Raw genomic sequence first — 20,971 nt, forward strand, 5'->3', positions numbered from 1 at the left:
AGCAAGGAGAGATGGAGCCCACTATGCGAGGAACGAGTCTGCACTGTCGCCCGGCATGGAGACCAGACTGACAACAGAGGGCAATGCCTGGCCCCCTCCCTGGAACACGCGCACACACACAAGCGCACAACGTGCCTGGGTGGTCATGGAGGCGGTGAGCCCGGCGTTCACAATCTCCTTGAACTCGTCCATGTTGTAGGCGATGCCGCCGCCGGTGCCGCCCAGGGTGAAGGCGGGGCGGATGATGAGGGGGAAGGCCCCGATCTTGTCGGCCGCCACCATGGCCTCGTCCATGTTGGTGGCGATGGCCGAGGCGGCCATCTTCAGGTTCAGCTTCTCCATCGCCTGCGGGGGTGGGAGGGCAGGGTGGGCTCGGGTGAGAAGGGGGGGGCGATGGAAGGGGCGCGTCGCCGTCAGACGGTTGTGCAAGGCCAGCGCAGGGTGGGCGGGGCATCGTCAGGCGACGGGCGGCGATGGATTCGGCAACCGTGCAGCACACCGGGAGCCCTACCTTGGAGAAGAGGTCGCGGTCCTCGGCCTTGTTGATGGACTCCAGCTTTGCGCCGATCAGCTCCACATTGTACTTGGCCAGCACACCGTTCTCAGACAGGTTTTTGGCCAGGTTGAGCGCCGTCTGGCCACCCATGGTGGGCAGGATGGCGTCGGGGCGCTCCTGCAGGGTTGGATCATGGCAGGAGTGGGGCGTTGGGGGCCTTGCAAGGGGTCGGATGACTTGTGAAGGCCTGTGCAAGCCATGCACGGTCCCAGAAAACAAGAGCTGCCAGGGTGTTTGGTTTGCAGAGTCATGAGTCGGCAAGGCTCCCATCCCGATGGCGCAATTTCATGGCACTCAGAGACCCTCTGGTGCGACTTCCGCATCTGAAAACCTCACCCTGGCCAGGATGGGCTCCACCAGCTCGGGGGTCATGGGGCCGACGTAGGTCGCATCTGCAGTCTCGGGGTCAGTCATGATGGTGGCAGGGTTGGAGTTGAGCAGGATGACCCTGTATCCCTCGGCCCTGCGGTTTGATACGGGTGTAAGACATGAGAATGAACATGAAGAGAGTGAGAGAGGTCTATGGCAGCATGCAGAAGGCCAGATCCTGTGCCCCTCCCCTCACTTCCATCTGGCCGGCATGGCGCAAGATGGCCTGCCAGACCCCAAGCAAACGCCCCCTCACACCAGGCCTACTTGAGAGCCTTGCACGCCTGGGTCCCAGAGTAGTCGAACTCGCAGGCCTGTTGGGTGCCAGGGAGGCACGGCATGGTGAGCACTGGGCTTCGAGGGTTTGGGCTCCAAATATCCTGCCCAAAGCACCCACCCCCGCGAACCCTTGCCCGGGTTGTACCTGCCCAATTACGATGGGTCCGGCGCCCAAGACCAGCACGCTCTTGATGTCGGTACGCTTGGCGACGCGCTGCACAGCCGTGTCCCAGGCGGTGAACGGCGGCTTGGTGGTCTCCGCAGCGGGCGTGGTGGAGTTGGCCTTCTCGGGAGCCGACACAGAGGTTACCACCAGGCGGGTTCCCCTGAATGGAGCAGGCCGGCTGAGGCCCGCATGCGGCCTGGCCAGGGCAGGACGCGGAGCGAGAGAGAAGCCTGCTCCGGCCTCCCGACCGCACAGCGGCTGTGCCGCCTTGGGCGCTGTGCTCATCATTGAATGCATGGATCTACACTGTGAGATGCGTTGGGATGCAGCTTGGGGAGTGGTGCAGGGATGTAAGCCTAGGTCAAGCACTGGAGGGTTAGGTGCTGGAGGTCCACGTGCTCGCCTCACGTGGTGACTTGGCAGCGCGCGTGATGAGTTTCGGGCCGAGGCGTGCTCGACCCTCGCGGCCCCAATTGGCCACCACATGGCATACTGCGCGTTGGGGGAAATCGTGGAGGTGCTTCTCAATCAGTGCTGGAGGTCAGTACCGTGCACGGACCCGTCACCTGGTCAGGATGGTGCTGTACTTTGTGGGCCTTGGCCTAGCGGACGAAAGGGATATCACAGTCAAGTGAGAAAAGGCGATTGGGAGTGTGATAATACAGATACATAGAGTGCTCCAATCCTCCCGCAAAAGATTACCGCAATTTGCCTCTCATCAGGGGCCTGGAGGCAGTGAGGAAGTCTGAGAGGGTCTACCTGGAGGCCTATACCTCTGTGCTCCTAGTACCCAAGGAGCAGCTGGTAAGACCCTGGTGACAGCTTCTGATCCAGATGGGCAGCATATCACGCCACGAGTGCATCAAGAGCTGCTCCCTCCCCGTTTGCATGCAGGAGGAGTTTTATGGCCGTCCAGTGATGATCGCGGACAGGGAGGTGGTGGAGATGGTGAGCAGGGCCTCGGATGTGAAGATGTCCAGTGCACACATGCATGCATGCATGCTGTTTTAGGCTTGTTTGGTAGCTGCAATGCATGCATGCTTGTATGCCCAGACCTGCACCTTCGCTGACATGCAGGAAGCCGACACTATTCTCCAAGGGGCACAGACCAGCGATGTGTCCTTCCTTGTTGTAGGGGACCCCTACGGGTGAGACACAGTACTGGGAGAGCTCCAGGCACCTTCTGCTTGGCACTCTGGGGGCATGGACGTAGGCATCGTGTGACAGCACCCAACCGTTCGCGTGCTCTCCCCCAAAACCCACACCGGGGTCCCCGGCAGAGCCACCACACACACAGATTTGGAGCTCAGGGCGCGCGCAGCCGGAATCACAGTGAAAACAATTCACAATGCTTCCATCATGAATGCCATTGGGGCGGCGGGGCTGCAGCTTTACCGCTACGGCGAGGCCATCAGCATAGTGTTCTTCACAGGTGGGCGGCGGGGGGCGGGAAGCCTGGAGCCGCATCAGGGCATGATGCTTCCAGATAGCCGTCGCCTTTCGCTCGTCAGTAATTCCCAGTAAAATGCGTTCTTGTACATGCCGAGCAGAGACCTGGAGACCCGACAGTTTCTATGACCGCATTGCCGCCAACAAGAAGCTTGGGCTGCATACCCTGTGCCTCCTGGACATCAAGGTCAGTGCGTTTGTTTGGGTGGGGGGGGAGGAGAGGGATCCTGGCACCTGTGCCAATGTTGTATGACCTCACATGTACCACATCAGAGACACTTCAGCGCATGTGGGCATGGTGGTGAGGCAGTTGGGGTTGAGCACAGTGATGGCACGACCTGCATGCACAATAACAGCAGCAGGGCAAATGTCGCTCAACGCCTTGCCAGTCCATACACCTAGACTTTGACCATTGCATGCAAGCTGCCTCTCCACCACAGGTGAAGGAGCCATCCTTGGAAGCCTTGTGTCGAGGCAAGAAGATCTATGAGCCGCCACGTTTCATGACCATCAACACCGCCGTCGAGCAGCTGCTGGAGATTGAGGCGAACAGGGGCGAGGGCGCCTGCACCCCGGAAAGCAAGGCAGTGGGAGTGGCACGCATTGGGGCCGACTCCCAGCAGATCGTCGCCGGCACGCTGGCGGAGCTAGTGGAGGTGGACTTTGGGGCGCCCTTGCACTCCCTTATCCTGGCAGGGGAGATGCACCATATAGAGTTGGAGGCATGGGAGCGGCACCGGTTGTGATTTTGACGAAACACGAAACGAACTACCGGTTTTCAAGTAGTGGAACGTGGGCTTGCGACGGATGTCGTTAGTTGGTGACCTGCATGCTGAGCTCTCCCGACATTCGGGCGCCTGCGCAACGCTCCTGACAGGCTGGCCCCAATGGCATGCAGCATCGCCGAGACCGACCTACACACAATCATAGACTGGTGATCTCATTCCGCGCTCGGAAGGGTGGGAAGAGTGTGGAGCACATCGGCGGACCTCCTTCCCTCACAATCGCTTGCCGGGCCTCGGCTCTGACCTGCCCAGGCTCGCGACACAGCTGGTTGGGTGCACCATGGCTTCTGCGGGGGGAAAGATGTTGAGTGCAGAGGAAAGACGTCGTCAGAAGGAGCTGGAGGAGGCTCGGAAAGCTGGACTAGCAGCGCCCGAGGTGACGATGCTGGGCAGTGCTATGGTCCTCACGTGGAGGGATGCACACAGACGTGGGCACTCTTCATCCACATGCAGACTATCATTCAGATTTCCTTTAGCCATTACCTCCATCATGCCCAATACCGACCATAGGTGGATGAGGAGGGAAATGCCATCAATCCCCATATCCCACAATTTATGGCCAGCGCTCCCTGGTACCTCAACAACGATCGCCCTTCTCTGAAGCATCAGAAGAACTGGAAGGAGGGGGTCACAGACACCAAGGTCTGGTACGACCGCGGCGCCAAGGTGTTCCAAGCCACCAAGTATCGCAAGGGCGCATGCGAAAAGTGAGCGCAGGGATGGATGAATTATGCTTCCTCTCTGTGCGCTGGTGCTGACCTGTCCATTTTCATTGTTTGGTGTTGGGTGCAGCCTGATGAATTTTTATTCCGTGCCTGACATGGCGCTCACTGCCATTCCATGGAGAACCTGCTGGCGAGGATGTCCACCATCTCCTCTCCCTCACTCCAACACTCAGCTGTGGCTCCATGGCCCACAAGACCAAGGACTGCCTGGAGAGGCCGCGTACCAAGGGAGCACGCTGGACAGGGAAGAGCATTGCTGCCGACGAGAAGGTGCAGGACATCCAGCTGGCGGGCTTTGATGCGAAGCGTGATCGATGGAATGGGTACAGCAATGATGAGTGGGTGAAGGAAGCTGAAAGGTGCGATTGTTGAGGTGGGAGGTCTGGCACGGGATGCGGAGCATATCTAGCTGCAATGTGTAAGCTACCGAGGAGGTCCCATAAGGGACATTTCCTATGCTGTGGTCCTCCTCCCTTGCTCTGGAGAAGAGGGTCCAGCCCCCCACCCCCCACCCCCTCCCCAATCCCCCCCCAATGGCTGCTGCCCCACTTGGAAATCCTTTCTTTAATCCCACAGATTTGAGAAGGTGGCAGAGTTGAGAGCAGAGATTCGTCGCAAGGAGCTCATCGACCAGACGGACGGGGATGAGGAGCTGGCCGTTGACGCTGACCTGGAGGAGGAGGAGGATAAGGTGGATGAGACGGACAATGCAGGTAGCTTGGTGGAGATGATATATTTGGAGGAGCCAAGGAGGTCTGGGATTCAGTCTCTACATGCAGTGCTCGCTAAAGCTGGCACTGACCTGCTTTGGGCCGACAAAGGTGGACGCCTGGGGGCGTGGAGGCATCGATCCTTTGCGTGCCCTCTAATAGCTTCCTAATGGTCTCCGCACCTGCCCCATTATGCAGGCTTTGCCAAGGTGGAGAAGGCTGTGCGGACAGTGGGTGGCGGGTCCACCGGGACCGTACGGAATCTACGCATCCGCGAGGACACAGCCAAGTACCTGCTGAACCTGGATCTCGACTCAGGTGAGCTGGGGCTTTGAACGGCAGCAGCAGGGTAGGCGTGGATGCTGTGTGTCTGGAACTGCAGGACCCTTGAATTGCCTGGGCCCTTCTCTTGATCGGGTGGTGTGCAGGGCCTGTTGGCAGGAAACGTCAGGGTGGCTGACCACCCTTGGTTTCGGCCATTGTCATCCATTGACTCCTCTCCACGAAGTCCATTCCTCCTCACCGACACTCAATCGAGCATCGTCTCAACATGAGTCCCATCAACCTTTCCCTCTTGCAGCCTACTACGACCCCAAGTCTCGGTCGATGCGGCAAGACCCCAACCCCGATAAGGACCCCTCCCAGAAAACGTTTGCGGGGGACAACTTTGTGCGCCAGTCTGGCGCCGTGGCGGGCTTCTCCTCGCTCAACGCCTTCTCGGTCACCGCCTACGAGCGCGGGCAGGACGTGCACCTGCAAGCCACCCCCTCCCAGGCCGAGGCCGCCTTCCAGCAGTTCAGGACGCGGAAGGAGGCGCTGGGGCAGAGCAGCAAGGCCGACATGCTGGCCAAGTATGGCAACGCTGCAGCCCCGCTGACGGAGGACGTCGCAGCACTGCGTGGCAGCGAGGCCTACGTCGAGTACGACGCCTCAGGTGAGGAAAGGGAGGAGGAAGGGGAGGGGGTGCATTTGCGGGTAGGCCTGCGGCGAGTGCGGGGGTCTCTACGGAATTTGGCAGCAAGTGGTGTTGAAGGGGGCATTTCCACTCCCCTGCAAATATAGATGCATGTACTTGTTCGTCGACCCGTTCTGGAACTCCCCCGTGCCTCATCCCCCCAACCCTATTCTCTCCTCTGCAGGCCGGCTGCTGAGGGGCCACGAGGTGGTGGCCCTGAGCAAGTACGAGGAGGACATCCACCCCGGAAACCACACGTCAGTGTGGGGCTCCTACTGGAAGGATGGACAGTGGGGCTACGCCTGCTGCCACCAGTTTGTGAAGAACTCGTACTGCACGGGCAAGGTGCGTGGGAGGGTCACAGGGTTTTCAGAGGGGGAAGAAGAGGCTGCCCTGTCCATGGCAGTCTGGCTTTTGGTGTGAGCAGTGGAACGTGGGGTGCCTGCATCGTGTGCTGTCCTCAGCGCAGTCGGTTGGTCGGTGCTCACATGGTCTGCTCCATGGCCACTCGTGCAGGTGGGGGAGACGGCGGCCATGGAAGCCGCCGAGCAGCTGCATCGCAACATGCAGAACAAGGTGCAGGAGCTCGAGGCGCGGGAACCCACCTCGAGACCCGAGGGCACCCAGCCAAATGTGAGGAGTGGGGGAAGAGTGTGTGCTGGAGTCCATGCTGGTGTATTATCTTAGGAATTATGGGGTTGAAGGGCAGTGGAGGCCGCCTCACGATGCAACAAATGGGTTAAAGGAAACTCGGGCCCCAGCTCACCGCCGTCCACCCACCACCCCTCGCTCTGCGCGCAGCAAATGGCGCTGTGGGGCACGGAGACCGAGGAGGGCGTGCAGCTGGACGATGCCAAGCTGAAGGCAGCCATCCAGAAGCAGGAGCGGCTGGAGCGGGAGGCGCTGGAGCAGGACGGCCGCAAGCGTGGGTACAATTCGCTCTCCGCGGACGGGCTGGAGGTCACGGCAGAGGATATGGAGGCGTACCGCCTGAAAAGGGCGCGGGACGACGACCCGCTCGCCGCCATCACGAAGGCAAAAGCGGGGCCGGCGGCGGATGGGTATGACCTGGTGTAGCGCCCACCGAGGCTGCGCTGGCAGGGCAGCATTCCGCAAGCGGTCCTGGGGAGGAGTCGGGGACATGGCGTGAGAGACCCCGTCGGGGCCATCAGCTTCCGGGGGTCCCACACTCTATCCCGGGAGTCAGACCTGCACTTGTTGTGCCTTGGGATCATGCTGGCGTGTACATGGGAACAGAGGACCAGTGTCACTTCTGTCTAGGCTGACAGGGCGCAATCGAGGGGTCTACAAGAAGGCACAGGCGAACGAGTCGCGGGATGCCAGCAGGAGGCTGGGCTGGGTCGGGTGCCAGCTCAGCGTGCCAGCCTTCATCCCAGGCAGGGGGATGTGCACGCACGAGGCGCCGTTCGACGTCCAGAGGTACAGCTTACCGTACCCAGAGCACATCATCAGCCTGTGATGCATGAAGAGTAGAGAAAGGGGGAAGCTTGGTGAGAGAGTGGCGCCAGTACCTTTCACCCTGTGTGCTGGGATGGTGCTTGGCAAACCCTACAGAGCGATGTGCAGCGCCATTTGCCACACCAATGTGCCTATTCGGTAACTTTAAACCTACACGCCGTCCAGGCTGCAGGAATGCCTGCCCGGAGTCCCACCCTCAACCCTCTATTCCCCATCACCATCTGGAACCCCAACTGCAGCCCACCTGTTGCTATCAAGGTCCCACACGACGCTGCGGACCGGCTTCTTGAGGCACACCAGGGAGGCGAGTGCCAGCTTGCCAGAGTCCCACACGCGAATCGTGTTGGGCGTGCTGTCGCAGCGTGTGGCCAAGTAAGCGCCATCGTGGCTCCACAGCATGGTGCCTGCGAGACCAGTGCACATATGTCATGTCCTTGCTGGACGCTCTTGTTCTAGGGAAATGATGTGGCCACAGGGTATGGCCCCACTGCAGTGGCTGGCTCGGAGTGAGGAGTCCAGCCACAGTCACAGTGGCAAATGGGTGGAGCATCTCACCCCACCTTCACACACACTCACCAATGCCCATCCTAAGGGGAGGCTTGTCAGCTGCCGGCCTATGGGGTTGGAGGGACATGGGCAGCGCCGATACAAGGAAGCGGGACCTCGTCTGGCCCTGGTCATCTGGCTCAGCCCCTGCACAGGGAGGTTTGTGAAGGGCATGCAGGACATGCTTTCGATTCCGGAGGTGGGGGTACATTTGCCCTGGGGAGTTGACAGGGCAATGCCATGCTGCGTGTGCCGGGGCCATTGGCATTCTGTCCATGTGAATTTTTAGAGCCAGGCACATCGATGTGCATACCGGGGGATGATATTGCTCATTCCGCCACCGATCTCAGGGGGCCAGGCATGTGCCATGGGATGGACGCACCACCCACCATGCATCGCCAAAGTCCTCCCCCCTGGCCCCTCCCAAGCAAGCCTCGCCTGTCGACTGAGGGCAGCACGCGCTCGTCACAGGTTCCTCCTCCCTCCACCCGCCCTCCCCGTCCTTGGACGGCGGGGAGCGTGGGATGCGAGATGCCGGGCCACTGACTCCGGCCAAACCATTCCGTGGCCCCAGGACGGTCCTCTCCTCCTCCACTTCCGAGTATGCGACCAGGCCAACTGGCCCCTGCACTGCCCCGGGGTGAGGAAAGGACGCCAGCCGCTGCCAGGTGTAGCTGCTCAGGAGCTGCACCTCCCCGTCGTAGCTCCCAATGGCCAGCAGCTGCCCGGAGGGTGACCAGGCCACCGTCCGGATGCCCAGCCCCGCGCCCGGCGAGGTGCTCCGTGCCAGGACCTCGCCCACCGGGCTGAGCACCAGCAGGCCGTGGCCCGCGGTGGGCGCCTCCCAGACCGCCAGGCAGCTCCCGTCCGGGTTCCACGCCATGTCTGCGAGGTCCTGCGTGCCGGGGCTCCACCTCCCCTCCAGCTGCCAGGTCCTGGTGTCGTAGACGGCGACGGAGTCCTTGCACGCGCTCCTCTGCGCCGGCAGGGAAGAGAGCAGGGCTTGTTGGGCGGGGGTGTGGGGGCCCGTGGTGACCTGTTGCACATGCCAACCGGGTCGCACCGCACCCATATCCGTGAGAGAGGTTGCAGTCCTGCGGCCCTGGTCCCGTCGATTCTGTACCTGTGCGATTGCCAGCTGGAGCCCATCCGGGCTGAAGGCCAGCCCAGCATGCGCGTGCTTGGGGCCCGGGAGCTGCAGGCAGGTCTGCCCCACCAGGCTCCACACGGACAGGCGGATGCAGAAGTCGGCGACGAGCAGGACGTGGGCTCCCGAGGGGCTCCAGCAGGCGCGCACGCACCCCGCCGATCCCTCCTCGATGCAGCAGCTCCAGGCAGAGTCCTCCACGCTGAACACCAGCACGGAACCGGTGCGGAGGGGCCCCGCCAGGATGTGGACAGAGTCGGGGGACCATGCCAGGGCCTCCACCTGTTCCGGCACCGAGAACAGGGCCACCACCGCCAGGGAGCTTGCCTCCCGAACCACCAGGCGGCAGGCCTGGGCATGGGCAATGTACTGTCCATCGGGAGAGAACTGCGGCACCGAGCCGGTGTATGGTGTCCCCTCGCTGAAATCCATGATGGCGGGGGCGGGGGGGTGTTGCGGAGGGTCAAATTGCGGCCGCGACGCTTGCGAATGGAGAGGCCGGGGAAGTGGTGACTTCGCGCACAAGCATTCGGCCGACTTGATTGTCCAATGTCTCCGTCAGCGCCCGGAGTATCTCAGCGAGGGCATTTCCGGCCCATAGTTCAAGGCTGTCGGTCACGAAATACAGATGTTCCAACTTTCTTGGTTACCGTGAGATTGGCGACGAGGTGCTGGCCTTCTGTACGGGGTTCCTGCGCGACAGGTTTGCGATCAGACTCTCATGCTGAGTGCATGACAATGGGCGATCCCTCTGTACGCGTCACACGATGGACGAGGAGTGTATCAGCTTGATTGACCCTCGTCAGGACAGGTGCAAGTGAACCTTCCTCAACATGATCACCGACATGGAGGCACGGGCACCAGAGCAATGAGCAGGTGACCATATAGAATATGAAATGTCTTCGTTATGGATGTGACTCTGGCTGCGAGCTTGTGTGGAACCTGGGGTCGCACGAGGCTCCTGCGAAGAGTGGTGGGAATGGATTCTCACGAGACCTTGAACTTCATACGTTCCACTCCTGCACCGGTGGGCAAAGATGGACGCTGACGACGCCACTGTCAATTTCTATGCCAAGTTGAGCGCCCGACTGGACGCTGATCTTCAGCATGAAGATGGCGCCCTGTGGCTTTGCTCCCCCGTCCGCCATGTGCCCTCCACCCTTGAGGATGTGGGGTGGGGCTGTGGATGGCGCAACTGTCAGATGCTCCTCTCGAGTACCCTGACCAGCGACTGTCAGGTGTGGGGGACATCCTGGCATTCACAGGGGTGGGCCCCAGTTGTTTAGCATGTCCACGAGACTTGGCATTCGTGCTTGCTCACACCCTTGCCGCTCTGGTGCAAACATTCCCAGCGCTCTCGGTCCTGCCCTCCACAGAGCACCGTTTGCAACCAAGTCCTGTGCCAAGATGACGGCTCCGCGGCACTCCCTGACATTCTCACGCTGCAATGCCTCTTGGAGGCTGCCTGGGCAGCCGGGTTTGACCCGGATGGAGCTGCACAGCTGGGTCACAAGGTGCAGGGCGCCAAGACCTGGATCGGCACAACCGAGATTGCAGTCATCCTGCGTTTCCTCGGAGTTGGTGCCCGCATCATCGACTTTGGCGTCCGAGCCCATTCGAGTGCTGGGGCCCCTCCTCATGCCAGTTTCTCCTGCGATGCCTGTGGCATGGCCATCATCCAGGGCACCAGGTACCACAGCTTGGTGCTGGACGACTACGACCTCTGTGCGCGGTGCCACCGCCAGCATGGAGGGGGGCCAGTTGGGCCGTTTGAGTGTGTTCAGCCCCCACCAGGTAGGGGGGTGGCCCAGCATGGAGCCTGGCCATGGCAGGGGACTGGACCAAGTGCTGCGAAACCTTCTCAGCTACTTCATTGGCGCGCAACACACACTTGCTAAGTGTGTGTACCACACGACCACAGCTTGCGTAGAGGGAGACGCACGCTGATCTGCCCATGGAGCTCTCAGCCCGGTCCCCACCTGCAGGTTCAGCTGACAGGACTGCCGTGCAACTGCTCAACTGGGCGCACACCTACTTCACCGAGGGAGGGCCCAAGGAAGGTCAAGCCAGGGGACTCTTGCGCACCAGCAGGCCGCCACTGTACCTTCAGCACCAGGGCCATTCCAGGACAGTCATTGGCCTCTTGGAGAATGCTCAAGGTAACAAGGAAGGGGACCAGGGAGGTGCTGTGATGGCGATTTCATGTAGCGACTCAATTCCTAGGACGTGAATGGCTCTACTTGTTCAACCAGGGGCTGCTGTAGCTGTCTGGGCGGTGAGCCTTGCCCGTGACCGCGCCCTCGTGACCCCGGCAGGAGCGCAGGCTCTCCTAGTGCTCGATCCAGCCGTGACATCCTCCGCGATGCACAAAGCGCTGACCGTCCCAAAGTATTGGCGTAGCGGCATGCTCTTGCAGCCACGATCGTTGGGTCACCCTCAATACCAGGTGCTACGATTCGATAGTACAGGAGCTGGTGTCCCGGAAAGCGACCTTTCCAAGGTCATACTTGCGGCGGAGGCATTTCCCTGACATACCCATTGAAGGACTATGGGTAACATATCACCTTCATTTCTGCATCTCGTAATACTACCATGATTTGTGAGTGATATCATGTGAGCAGCCCGGGCTTCCGCTGTCCTCGGACCCGGCGCCATGGGAGGGGGGTGGGAGGGGATTGACCGATACCACGATCCAACCTCTGTCCGACCAGAACCAGTTCGTACGAACCGCTACCTTGGAAATGACAACCTCAACCCGCATGTACTCTGTATGTTTCAGGACAGCAGATTCATACTCCAGGAGTCGCCGCAAATCATCCGAGCAACGGTCGTGACAATGGGCCATACCCTGGCTTGAAGTCGAGCAAGAAGTAAGTTCGTCGCGCTCGCCCGACCTATGACATGCCTGCCACTCTGTGACGCCGATCTGAAACACCGGTTGTTACAGATTGCGGGAGTGTCCTGGGACCACTATCACAGCTTGTAGATCCCTGCTGGTGAATGGAACAGGCCATGAGCAGATGCTGGCTCGGGATCCAAACACTGCCATGCATGGGCGTTTGATCGATGAGAGTCCCTCGGTGTCCGCAATCCTGCAAGATAGGCTCTCGCGTTTCCTTGGAGATCTGTCCGCATACCTTCCGACTCGCCGTGCCCGCGATGTTCGACGCGGTCAGCTTCATGGCTTCTCCCACACGATCTGCCCACGAGTTACGTTATTAAGCTGCCAAAGGCAAAAACATGGTGGATGAATCACACTACCGCCCTGAGGATCGTGCGCTCAGTTTAAACTGACGGAAAGCCAGGTTCTCGTGCTGTGATGATGTCAGTGAGCACGTCTAGGGGTACAAAACTCGGGAACTCCAATTGCACATGGAGGGTAGCACCTGTTCGACCCGGGGAGCACCGGAGTCCCGCACTCGCACCCTCCAGTCGATCAGGTTCTACCAGGGATTGAGCGTGGGACGTGTACGAGATAACGCCGTGTGTCGCGGGTGGACCTGTCCTGGCCCCGGTCCCAGGTTTCAACGCGCTTCGGCTGAAGGCCAACGAGGCCATTTCATTTTGAGTCGGGGTCGTCCCCCGTCATTCTGAGCCCTGTCCTTTTCCAACTACTTCAAAGCACATCTAGGTTACATTATAAGCTGGTGCAGGGTGAGCAGGTTCGAAGTGAGGACCAGCGAGGCTCTGCAGATGGTGGGTACCTTCCTGCGTCGCAGGTCTCGTTTTCAACCCCCCGGTCGCACGCCCACCTCATAGGAAGGGGCAACAGGGCGGCATGCCCGGCGCGTACCATCCCGGAGGGACCCATGGGTTTCCTCATAAACGTAAACGGAGTGGACCCAAGAGCAAGAGCAGTCCGTACCTGGGCGTGACGCAGTATAAGAGGTGGGTTGTCGACACGGGCGGCATGCTGGTCCGCTCCCCAACAGACCCCCTTGCAAGCAGTACTTACGCACTGCGCCTTACATTTACAATCCACGCAGAACGGGTCGTTTCGAAGCCCACATATGGTGAGTCTGGTGCCGGACTCCAGAGTTGTGTGCGTTCTGGTGGCTATAAGTGGGGGGTGTTCTGCCAAGATGGGAAGAGGTAACCCGCTCCTGGGTCCCCTGCACTGTGATCCAGGCAGGTCTCAGCCTTGGGGCTGGGGAAGATCCTGCCACGCATGCATTCGCCTGGCTCGCAGCCTGCCCATGTCACTCCGGGGCATCCCGCCGCAGGATCTTCGAGGCACGTGGCGCCAAGGGGCACCAGCGGCACCTGGGCTCCTACGATAGCGCCGAGGCGGCGGCCCGCTGCTACGACCGCGCCGCGCTGCACCTGCGCGGCCCCTCCGCCGAGCTCAACTTCCCGCTGCGCGAGTACGAGGAGGACCCCTTCATGCTCGCCCACAGCAAGGCCGACCGCGCGCGCTTCCTGGACCTGCTGCGCGCCGAGTTCGCCATCCAGCCGGAGCGTGCGGCGGCGGCGCGGGCGAGGACCAAGGCGGGCACCCCGCCCCGCCGGGCGCCCCTCCACGGCCCGCACAGCCCTGTCTGCGCCGATGACGGCGTGCGGGCGGGCAGTGGGCCCCTGTCCCTGGCGCTGGGCGTGGAGGCGCGCGCCGCGGCGCCGGGCGCCCACGCGCCGCGCCGGCGCGTCGAGGAGGAGAGCGCGCACCAGCAAATGCTCTCGCTGCTGGCGCTGGGCCCCGACGGCCTGTTCGATGCCTCCCCCGGCCGCCCGCTCAGCGTGGAGCCCCTGGCGCCACGCCCCCTCCGCGGGCACGGCTGGGAGGCGTCCGCCCTCAACTCGCGCGCCGCCTCGCCCTGCCACTCCGCGGCGGCCCCGTCCTCGGACCTGTACGCCTGTCACGCCGAGGCCTCCTCCCAGCTCCGCCTCCAAGACGCATACGGCGAGGAGGCGTATGCGCACGCCGGCGAGGTCGGCGGGTGGGCCGCGCAGGCCCACCCCGCCGCCGCGGCGTGCGACCCATGGCACGCGCGGGCAGTGGGGCTGCGTGCCGCCGCTGCCCCGCGCCTGAGCCCCATGGCGGCCGTGGCGGAGGAGCTGCGGGCCCTGCAGCACCTGGCCTGCCCCGCCACCGACGCCGCCGCCATCCTGCCCAGCACCGTGGTGGGGTCAGGGGTGGCGTACCTTGCGGCGGGGGCGCGGGGTCGGGGCGCCGTGCTGGTGGGCACCCCCCTCCAGGACCTGGCCTGGTCGGCGGCGGACGCGGAGGAGGTGGGCAGCCCCCTCATCATGCTGGACGACGGCGGGGTGGGCGCTGGCTGGGACCTGGGGGTGTACTGACCCAAGAAAGCCGGCCCGCGCGGCGCGCTGCAACCGCCTCACGAGGTGCGGGGGTGCCGCCCGGCAGGGTGGGTGGATGCTGGTGCCCGGGGGATTGAACGCAGCGTCGCCAGCCTCAATCCCTTGACCGAAACTGCCTGCCGATTCGCCTGCAGGTGAGCTCTCAGGCCCTAGCTTCAGACTGCACAGCTGTGAATTCAGGTGCAGGGACCATTTGGACAGCTCATCTGACTCCGCAGCGGCGCGCACATGTGGTGTCTGCGCCAGGTCCACTCCGACGCACTTGGCAATCCTTGGATCCCCTGAGGAACATTGCTGCAGTGTGAAACTACAGTCTATCCTGCGTACACTAGACAGGAGGGAGTCCCAACATTGCTCGTATGACGCCTGGCTTGCAGGGGCTGAAATTTGAATCATATCGGGCAGCAAGTCGCCCCGGTCCTCATGTCTCGCCTTCCTTCACACTAACGTTGATCGCCCTTCCAAGTCCCCAGAAAGACCTTTGTGTGCGAGGCTCTTTCATTTCACAACGGGAATTGAACTTATCAGTTGTTTATATCATTGGCACATTGCTGTATTGCACCCTGCACCATGCTGTGTGGAGCTGCTGTAAGACAGGGAACAGGCTAGACTGTGGAAGTACCCTGGACCACAGTGGCAGAGGCCGAGCAGGCTTCTACTCGTGCCACATAGAATTTCATGCAAGCGTCACGTAGCCCTGGAGTCAGTCTTGCCTCGGCTCTGACAACTGGCGCATGAGACGATCGACCGTCTGTGACCGACTGAGCGCCGTCTCCAGGGTGCGAACGCGAGCATGCAGCTTTGCGCAAACTGCGAGCATCGCATGCCATGGGAGGGAGCAGGCTGGTTTGGGTCCCCGCACTACATTACCGGGCACGTGCCACAGTGCTGCGCAGCTGATCTGGTAGCACACACTAGCCGCCATGACCTTGAGCCGTGGCCCGTACAAAGTCCAACCACAGCACAGGGTCGCACCTCGAGCTTGCTCGGCAAAAGTTGTGGCATTTGGGACAGAGTGCGACTGTTGTGCCAGAGCAACCTGCACCATCTCCTGACAGCGTCTTGCCTGGGCGGTGGCTGCCCTCAAGCTATCCTCCACTTGCTTAAGGTCTTCCACACCGGGCGCTCTGCCAGGCATCTAAATTAACTTGTATGATGCAGAGCACACAGGGCCAAATTTGAGGTAGGAAACACTTCAAAGGGATTGCACCCTCCCACCAGCCACCCCTACTGCCTGTGTCAATCACCTCGAGAGGACCTGTGATTGTTGTTGCAGGAGGACTTTTACAGTCTGCGCCAGGCTCTCAGATTGCTCTTGATCTGCTCTGGCTGCTGTCCTCAAGGCCACGACCTGTGGGGTCAAGAAGAGTCGATGGCCTCCTCTGATAAGCAACACCTCGCTCATTGTGACTGAGGTTCGCCATCCACCGGATACTGTATTGCTTAATCTGGCCATTCCAACCTCCTTGCCCCTGTGTGAATCCAGCCCCCAATCATGCCTGCGCTTTGAGCCTGCCCCGCTCATCCAGCCAAGCCTTTCTGTCGCGGTGCAGCTGGCGCACTTCTGTCAATAGAGCAGCCTCCCGTCCAGCAAGCTCCTTCGTTTGGTGAAGTGACAGCACACAGGGTGAATAGGTCCAGTACATGATCAATTTTATGCGGGGAGTGAGCGCAGGGCGGCCATTCTCCTTACCATGTAATGGCCCACCTGCAACTGTTTTAGCATTCTCTCAGCCTTTGAGGCTATCTTTCGACGGACTCCCTCGCGTGTCATGTTTCCAATGGTGCCCATGAGGCTGGCCAGATCCCGTGCGAGGGAGAGGGGAACGTCTCTGGCGGCTGGGTCAAAGGAAGAGTCCCGAGCGTCATCGACGGGTCGATGGGTGGTCTCGCCATCAGAGTTGTCGTTCAGCTCCTCAGCTTCAGGCTGGGTGCCGATTGAATGATCGGGCCTTAGAAGATGCGAGGGCTCTCGGGAAACAGCCGGGGTGGTATCGTTGCCCCAGACGTCGGACGTCGTCGCATCGGAACCCATCTCCAGGACAGGGAGTTCGTCCTTCATATTGCTATCGCACGCAATGGGCAAGCTAAAAAAGGATGACTAGCGCCACGTACTTCGCTGTCTCCGCACATGTCAACGCCGTTCAGACCATCATCGAGCGCCGTCGGGTTTCGGCACCACATGGGAGATCTCATGTCAGATTTTTCCAGTTTGTGATGGAAAAGTTCGGCAATCAAAAGAATACAAACTCTTGCCATCCACCATTTACAACGCGTCTCAAGATAGTTAGCCATTCTGTCATTTTTTCTTACAATACAGCAACGCATCAAAACCACTTTTCAAGATGCGGTAGATTATGAGAGAAAAATTGGTCGTTGGGAGGTGAGGCCCAGACTGGAACGACACACTCATACCATATGGGTGGATGCAGATACTTTCTACCTCCTACTGCGCAGATGTGAGCCGCGTGGACGGGGGAACGTGCACAGAGGCTCCGGGAGCATCGTAGAACGCGCTCAGCATCAGAGCTGCAGCCACCGAATCCTTCATCTGAGCATGGATACAGGTGGCTCATGAGTGTGTGTGCAGCATTTGCTCATCCCAAACACGTGCCCGCTCCCATCACTGCCATCACCTGCAAGGCCCTCTTTTTCTTCATTCCCGAGGCCTTCATGTCGTTCAAAGCAAAGAGCGTTGTGTTTCGCTCATCTGCAGCATGTAGACATCATGGGGAAGTATGACATTCTGGAAGGCCGCAGGCACCCGTTTTGACAGCATCGGGCTGTATGTGACTTGGTTACTCACATAGAGCTGCGCTGATGGCAGCGTGCCAAGCAGGCTTTCCTGAGAGGGAAATGCGCTTTCACATAAGAAAGCGAAGGGCCAGAGGTCCACCCACCTATGAGAAACACACGGATGTCCCAGGGGAAGGCGCCATCGGCGATCTGCTCTGCGAAGCGACGGCATCTTCGGCCCTGCTGAGAGTCGGAGGAGGGTCGTGCCAGGTTCCCGCTGCTGATGACTGGCAGTCCAACCACTATGCCCTCACAACCTGCAGAAGCAGGAATCAGTAGCAAAAGTCGTGAGAGGGAACCTGGTGTGATACGCTGGCCGCTGGAAAAGCACTGACGACGCAATGTATACCCTGACCAGGGATCTCCACTCATTGCAGCCTGTAATAGTCACTCGCCTTCCTTCCTAGCAACAGCAATGACGTCTGTGGCATCCTGCTTGATAAATGCCAGGCCCCTGGCAGATAGTGGCGGCAGGGGGCGCGGGGCTAGACCGTGAGTGGACACCGCCAAGCCAAGATTGCGCCGTCCATAGTCTACGCCCAGACTCCTCGTTGGCAGAGAGCTCATGCGCGGCGCAAGGTGTGGGTCATCGCGCTCGTGTCCGCAGGTCTGTAAGTATCGTGGGACCTCCGCCTCCAATTTTGAGCAGTATGCTTGAGTTCCCGTGTTGGAAAGTGGACAATGATGTCAAGTCTTCTTATAACTCAGTTTACATGTATCTTTAGCTCGCTGCGGACGGTCTTATGCCAGTGGGTGACCTTCGCTGCTGGATAGCGCTCAGCCAGGGTTTCGTCGCGCGCCCTCGGGGCTGGGCTGTTCCGATATACATGTCGCGCCATCCAGTGAAGCGCGCTGTGCTGCAGGAGGATGCAGGTTGTTTCCCCACCCAGCCCCCAGATTCCAGTGATAGAGTCTCTCGAGTCGCTGTGCCCATTATGGGGTCGTAGTCTGTGAAAGAGGTCGCCTCTGCGATGGGGTTGGAGTGGAGCCTGCCTTCGCGTCGGTTTAGGAAGGCCATCGAGGCGGACGATATTCCAGGACTTCGTACAGTGCGTGGGTATTGTAAACCGATTGTGGTGTTGGGAAGAGCCCTGCACGCGCCACGCCGCACGCGGAGTGTAGCCGTCGACATCACCCCGTGAAAACCGTCCTGTGCAGCTCTGCCAGGAGCATCCCGCCGCCTTGCTAGCCATCCGTGCGTCCCGTCTGCGCACCCTCGTCCTCCTGGCCTCTGACAAGGGGTCCGCCCTGACCCTGGAGGTGGTGCTGGACGCCTGCCGGGTGGCTGCCGGGGGTCCCCGGGAGCTCCGGGCGCTTATCGACGTGCCTGACAGCAAGGGAAACAGTGCCCTGGCCCTGGCTGCGAAGAACTGGTGGGCGGGATTCGGGGGTTGGGGGAGTATTTGGGCAGCTGCCCGGGCGGTGAATCATTGGCAGCAGCTGCCTGGAGGTACCTGCCCATCCGTACGTGTCTCTGTCTGATCAGGATTTGCAGTGCATCGATCCAGGGTGCACCAGCCGGGTGGGAACCTGCCTGGCCATAACTCTTCCCCCACCCCACCCCAACAATCACCTCAAGCCCCAACCCCAAGTCCGCAACCCCTCCCCTCCCCAATGCAGCAAGCCCGCCAACGTGGCACTGCTGCTGATGCGCGGCGCCGACCCGCTGACGGTCAACCGATGCGAGGACACCGCGGTGCACGCAGCCGCGCTGTCCGGCTGCTCCCACAGCCTGTCCCTGCTGCTGACGGCGCGCAGCCCCTCAGGCCATGGCCTGGTGGCGGACGCGCAGCTGGTGGGCCGCCACGCCGCTGAGCGCTGCATCGACGCGCCCAACGCCGCGGGGTACGCGCCCCTCCATCTGGCCTGCCTGCACGGCAACCTGGAGGCGGTGAACGTGCTGATCGCACAGGGCGCGGCACTGGCCACGCCGCTGGCCGGCGGCGCGCGCCGTGCGCCGCACTGCCGCCGCTGCGCCGCCGCGGCGGGTGTCCCCTGCGCGGGCTCCACGCCGCTGCACCTGGCGGCGCAGTGCGGCGACGCGGCCGCCTGCGTGGCGCTGCTGGAGGCCTGGCGCCGGCGTGGGCGCGCCGAGGGCGGCGCCGACCTACGCCGCGTGCGCAATGCGGCGGGGCTGACCCCGCTGGTCGCCGCACTCATGGCCGGGCACTTTGGCCTGGCCCGGCTCCTGGTCCAGGGTGGGGGTTCGCTGGCGGGGGAGCACGGCGCGCGCGTGGCCCGCGCTGGTGGAGTCATGGGCCCCGCAGCGCGCGCGCGCCTGGCCGAGCTCCTGCACCGCGTCCAGCTGCTCATGAGCCTGCGTGCGCTGGCCGAGGAGTGCGTGAGCGAGCGCCGCGGCGGTGGCTGGGCCCTGCACGCCGGCCAGGAGGACCCGGACGACGGTGGGGAGGGAGGGGCCGGGAGTGATGGGGCCCGACAAGGGCTGGGAGCGATGGGCAGGACGGCTACGAGGGGTGTGCAATGGGCAAAACGGCCTGGGCGGCACGTGGCATGCAGGGGTGGGCGGGGGCGGGCGCGCAGCCGCCCGCGAGCCTGTGGAGGCCAGGGGCATGCCAACAGGGCATGCCCATGTACTAGCTGCAACCAGGCTTGCAAGTGGTGCGCCGACCCTCCTGGGAGCCCAGTCTGCCCATGGCACTGGAGACTCCCTCCTTCCATGGGGCCCCTCTTTAACCCCTCACCCCCCCCACCAAAAAACAGTATACGCCCAGCTGCTGCGTGTGACCTGGCTGTCCTGCGCCACGACTGCGGACGTGGCGCGGTGCCACAAGCTGCTGGCCGCGCCACGCGGCCAGCTGCGCGATGCGCTCTCCAGCTTCACCGCGCTGCTCAGCGGGCGCGACGTGGCGGCCGCGGGCACGGCGCCGCCGGCCGAGAGCTGGCTGTCGCGCATCTCTGGCGGCTCGGTGGGCCGGCGCGCGCGGCGGCGCGCACGCCGTGCGCGCCGCACCAGCGGCCTGACCCGCGGCATGGGCCCGTTGGACACCGGGTCGCTGGCGCTGGCCGCCTCGCGCGGGTTCGGGGCCCTGGCCGGGCAGCGCGAGGCCGGCGCGGGGGGAGAGGCCGGGCCCGACCCGGCCATCCTCAGCTCCCTGCTGGACTACCTGATGACGCGCAACCCGGGCCCGCTGCTGCTGCCCCGGGCCGCTCTGATCCAGGGCGGCGGCGGCGGCGGCGGCGCGGGCGGCCAGCCGCCGACGGCGCCGCGGGCCGACGAGTGCAGCATCTGCATGGACGCGGCGGCCGACACACGCATACCCACCTGCCTGCACACGCTGTGCCTGGGCTGCGCGGTGCGGCTGGTGGCGGGGAGCGTGGAGAGGCCCATCTGCCCTTTCTGCAGGGCGGACATAGATGGGCTGGAGGGGGTGCGGGCGCGCAAGGCCGTGGATGTGCCCGCGCCTGTGCTCCTGGGGCTGGACCTGCTGGTGACCGGCTGAGGCGGGCGGCGGGGCCTCAGTGCCGGGAGGTCGTTGTGACAGAATCTGCGGTGCCTGAAGCCGGTGGCCGGCGTCACCAGGACCAGCCGCCCTGCTTGTCGGGGACGCTGCGCCTCTGCGGCTCCTGTAACCACGCCGTGGACCCCAGCTGCCTCGCATGTACCAATCTTGTCGCTGGAGGATCACGTGCTCATGCTTGCTATGCTCAGAAACCTTGCATACTTTTTTACTT

At 62.1% G+C, this 20,971-nt stretch overlaps 7 protein-coding genes across 7 annotated transcripts in view; 5 read left to right on the forward strand and 2 right to left on the reverse strand.

Moving 5' to 3' along the window:
- The window catches only part of F751_4142 (Carbamoyl-phosphate synthase large chain), a gene marked incomplete at both ends in the record, with an annotated part of 5,455 nt that extends 3,800 nt beyond the window's left edge, over positions 1-1,655 (reverse strand). Inside the window, 5 exons of the mRNA XM_011402244.1 lie at positions 121-345; positions 512-673; positions 893-1,019; positions 1,193-1,239; positions 1,350-1,655. Coding sequence (XP_011400546.1) covers positions 121-345; positions 512-673; positions 893-1,019; positions 1,193-1,239; positions 1,350-1,655 — 867 coding nt within the window. The remainder of the gene's footprint in view (positions 1-120; positions 346-511; positions 674-892; positions 1,020-1,192; positions 1,240-1,349) is intronic.
- Positions 1,656-2,729: 1,074 nt separating this feature from the next.
- On the forward strand, positions 2,730-3,565 carry F751_4143 (Diphthine synthase; the record flags this gene model as incomplete). The annotated part of the gene is made up of 3 exons (XM_011402245.1): positions 2,730-2,802; positions 2,921-3,006; positions 3,260-3,565. 3 exons carry the CDS (start codon positions 2,730-2,732, stop codon positions 3,563-3,565), a joined length of 465 nt encoding a protein of 154 aa, XP_011400547.1.
- Positions 3,566-4,159: 594 nt separating this feature from the next.
- F751_4144 (Pre-mRNA-splicing factor SLU7) lies at positions 4,160-7,071 on the forward strand (the record flags this gene model as incomplete). Its single annotated transcript, XM_011402246.1, has 8 exons — positions 4,160-4,311; positions 4,503-4,688; positions 4,906-5,042; positions 5,238-5,357; positions 5,620-5,973; positions 6,179-6,339; positions 6,511-6,627; positions 6,796-7,071. The coding sequence occupies 8 exons, from the start codon at positions 4,160-4,162 to the stop codon at positions 7,069-7,071; spliced, it is 1,503 nt and encodes a 500-aa protein (XP_011400548.1).
- Positions 7,072-7,299: 228 nt separating this feature from the next.
- On the reverse strand, positions 7,300-9,598 carry F751_4145 (WD repeat-containing protein WRAP73; the record flags this gene model as incomplete). Its single annotated transcript, XM_011402247.1, has 5 exons — positions 7,300-7,468; positions 7,718-7,877; positions 8,050-8,166; positions 8,578-8,995; positions 9,143-9,598. The coding sequence occupies 5 exons, from the start codon at positions 9,596-9,598 to the stop codon at positions 7,300-7,302; spliced, it is 1,320 nt and encodes a 439-aa protein (XP_011400549.1).
- Positions 9,599-12,944: 3,346 nt separating this feature from the next.
- F751_4146 (AP2-like ethylene-responsive transcription factor AIL1) lies at positions 12,945-14,461 on the forward strand (the record flags this gene model as incomplete). Its single annotated transcript, XM_011402248.1, has 5 exons — positions 12,945-13,054; positions 13,153-13,179; positions 13,390-13,605; positions 13,822-14,284; positions 14,360-14,461. 5 exons carry the CDS (start codon positions 12,945-12,947, stop codon positions 14,459-14,461), a joined length of 918 nt encoding a protein of 305 aa, XP_011400550.1.
- Positions 14,462-18,105: 3,644 nt separating this feature from the next.
- Positions 18,106-20,023, forward strand: F751_4147 (Serine/threonine-protein phosphatase 6 regulatory ankyrin repeat subunit C; the record flags this gene model as incomplete). The annotated part of the gene is made up of 5 exons (XM_011402249.1): positions 18,106-18,189; positions 18,437-18,651; positions 18,899-19,175; positions 19,311-19,619; positions 20,000-20,023. The coding sequence occupies 5 exons, from the start codon at positions 18,106-18,108 to the stop codon at positions 20,021-20,023; spliced, it is 909 nt and encodes a 302-aa protein (XP_011400551.1).
- Positions 20,024-20,268: 245 nt separating this feature from the next.
- On the forward strand, positions 20,269-20,739 carry F751_4148 (hypothetical protein; the record flags this gene model as incomplete). The annotated part of the gene is made up of 1 exon (XM_011402250.1): positions 20,269-20,739. The coding sequence occupies one exon, from the start codon at positions 20,269-20,271 to the stop codon at positions 20,737-20,739; it is 471 nt and encodes a 156-aa protein (XP_011400552.1).
- Between the last annotated feature and the right edge of the window lie 232 nt (positions 20,740-20,971).

Source organism: Auxenochlorella protothecoides, assembly GCF_000733215.1.
Source record: "Auxenochlorella protothecoides strain 0710 unplaced genomic scaffold scaffold47, whole genome shotgun sequence".
In the NCBI taxonomy this organism is placed as follows: domain Eukaryota; kingdom Viridiplantae; phylum Chlorophyta; class Trebouxiophyceae; order Chlorellales; family Chlorellaceae; genus Auxenochlorella; species Auxenochlorella protothecoides.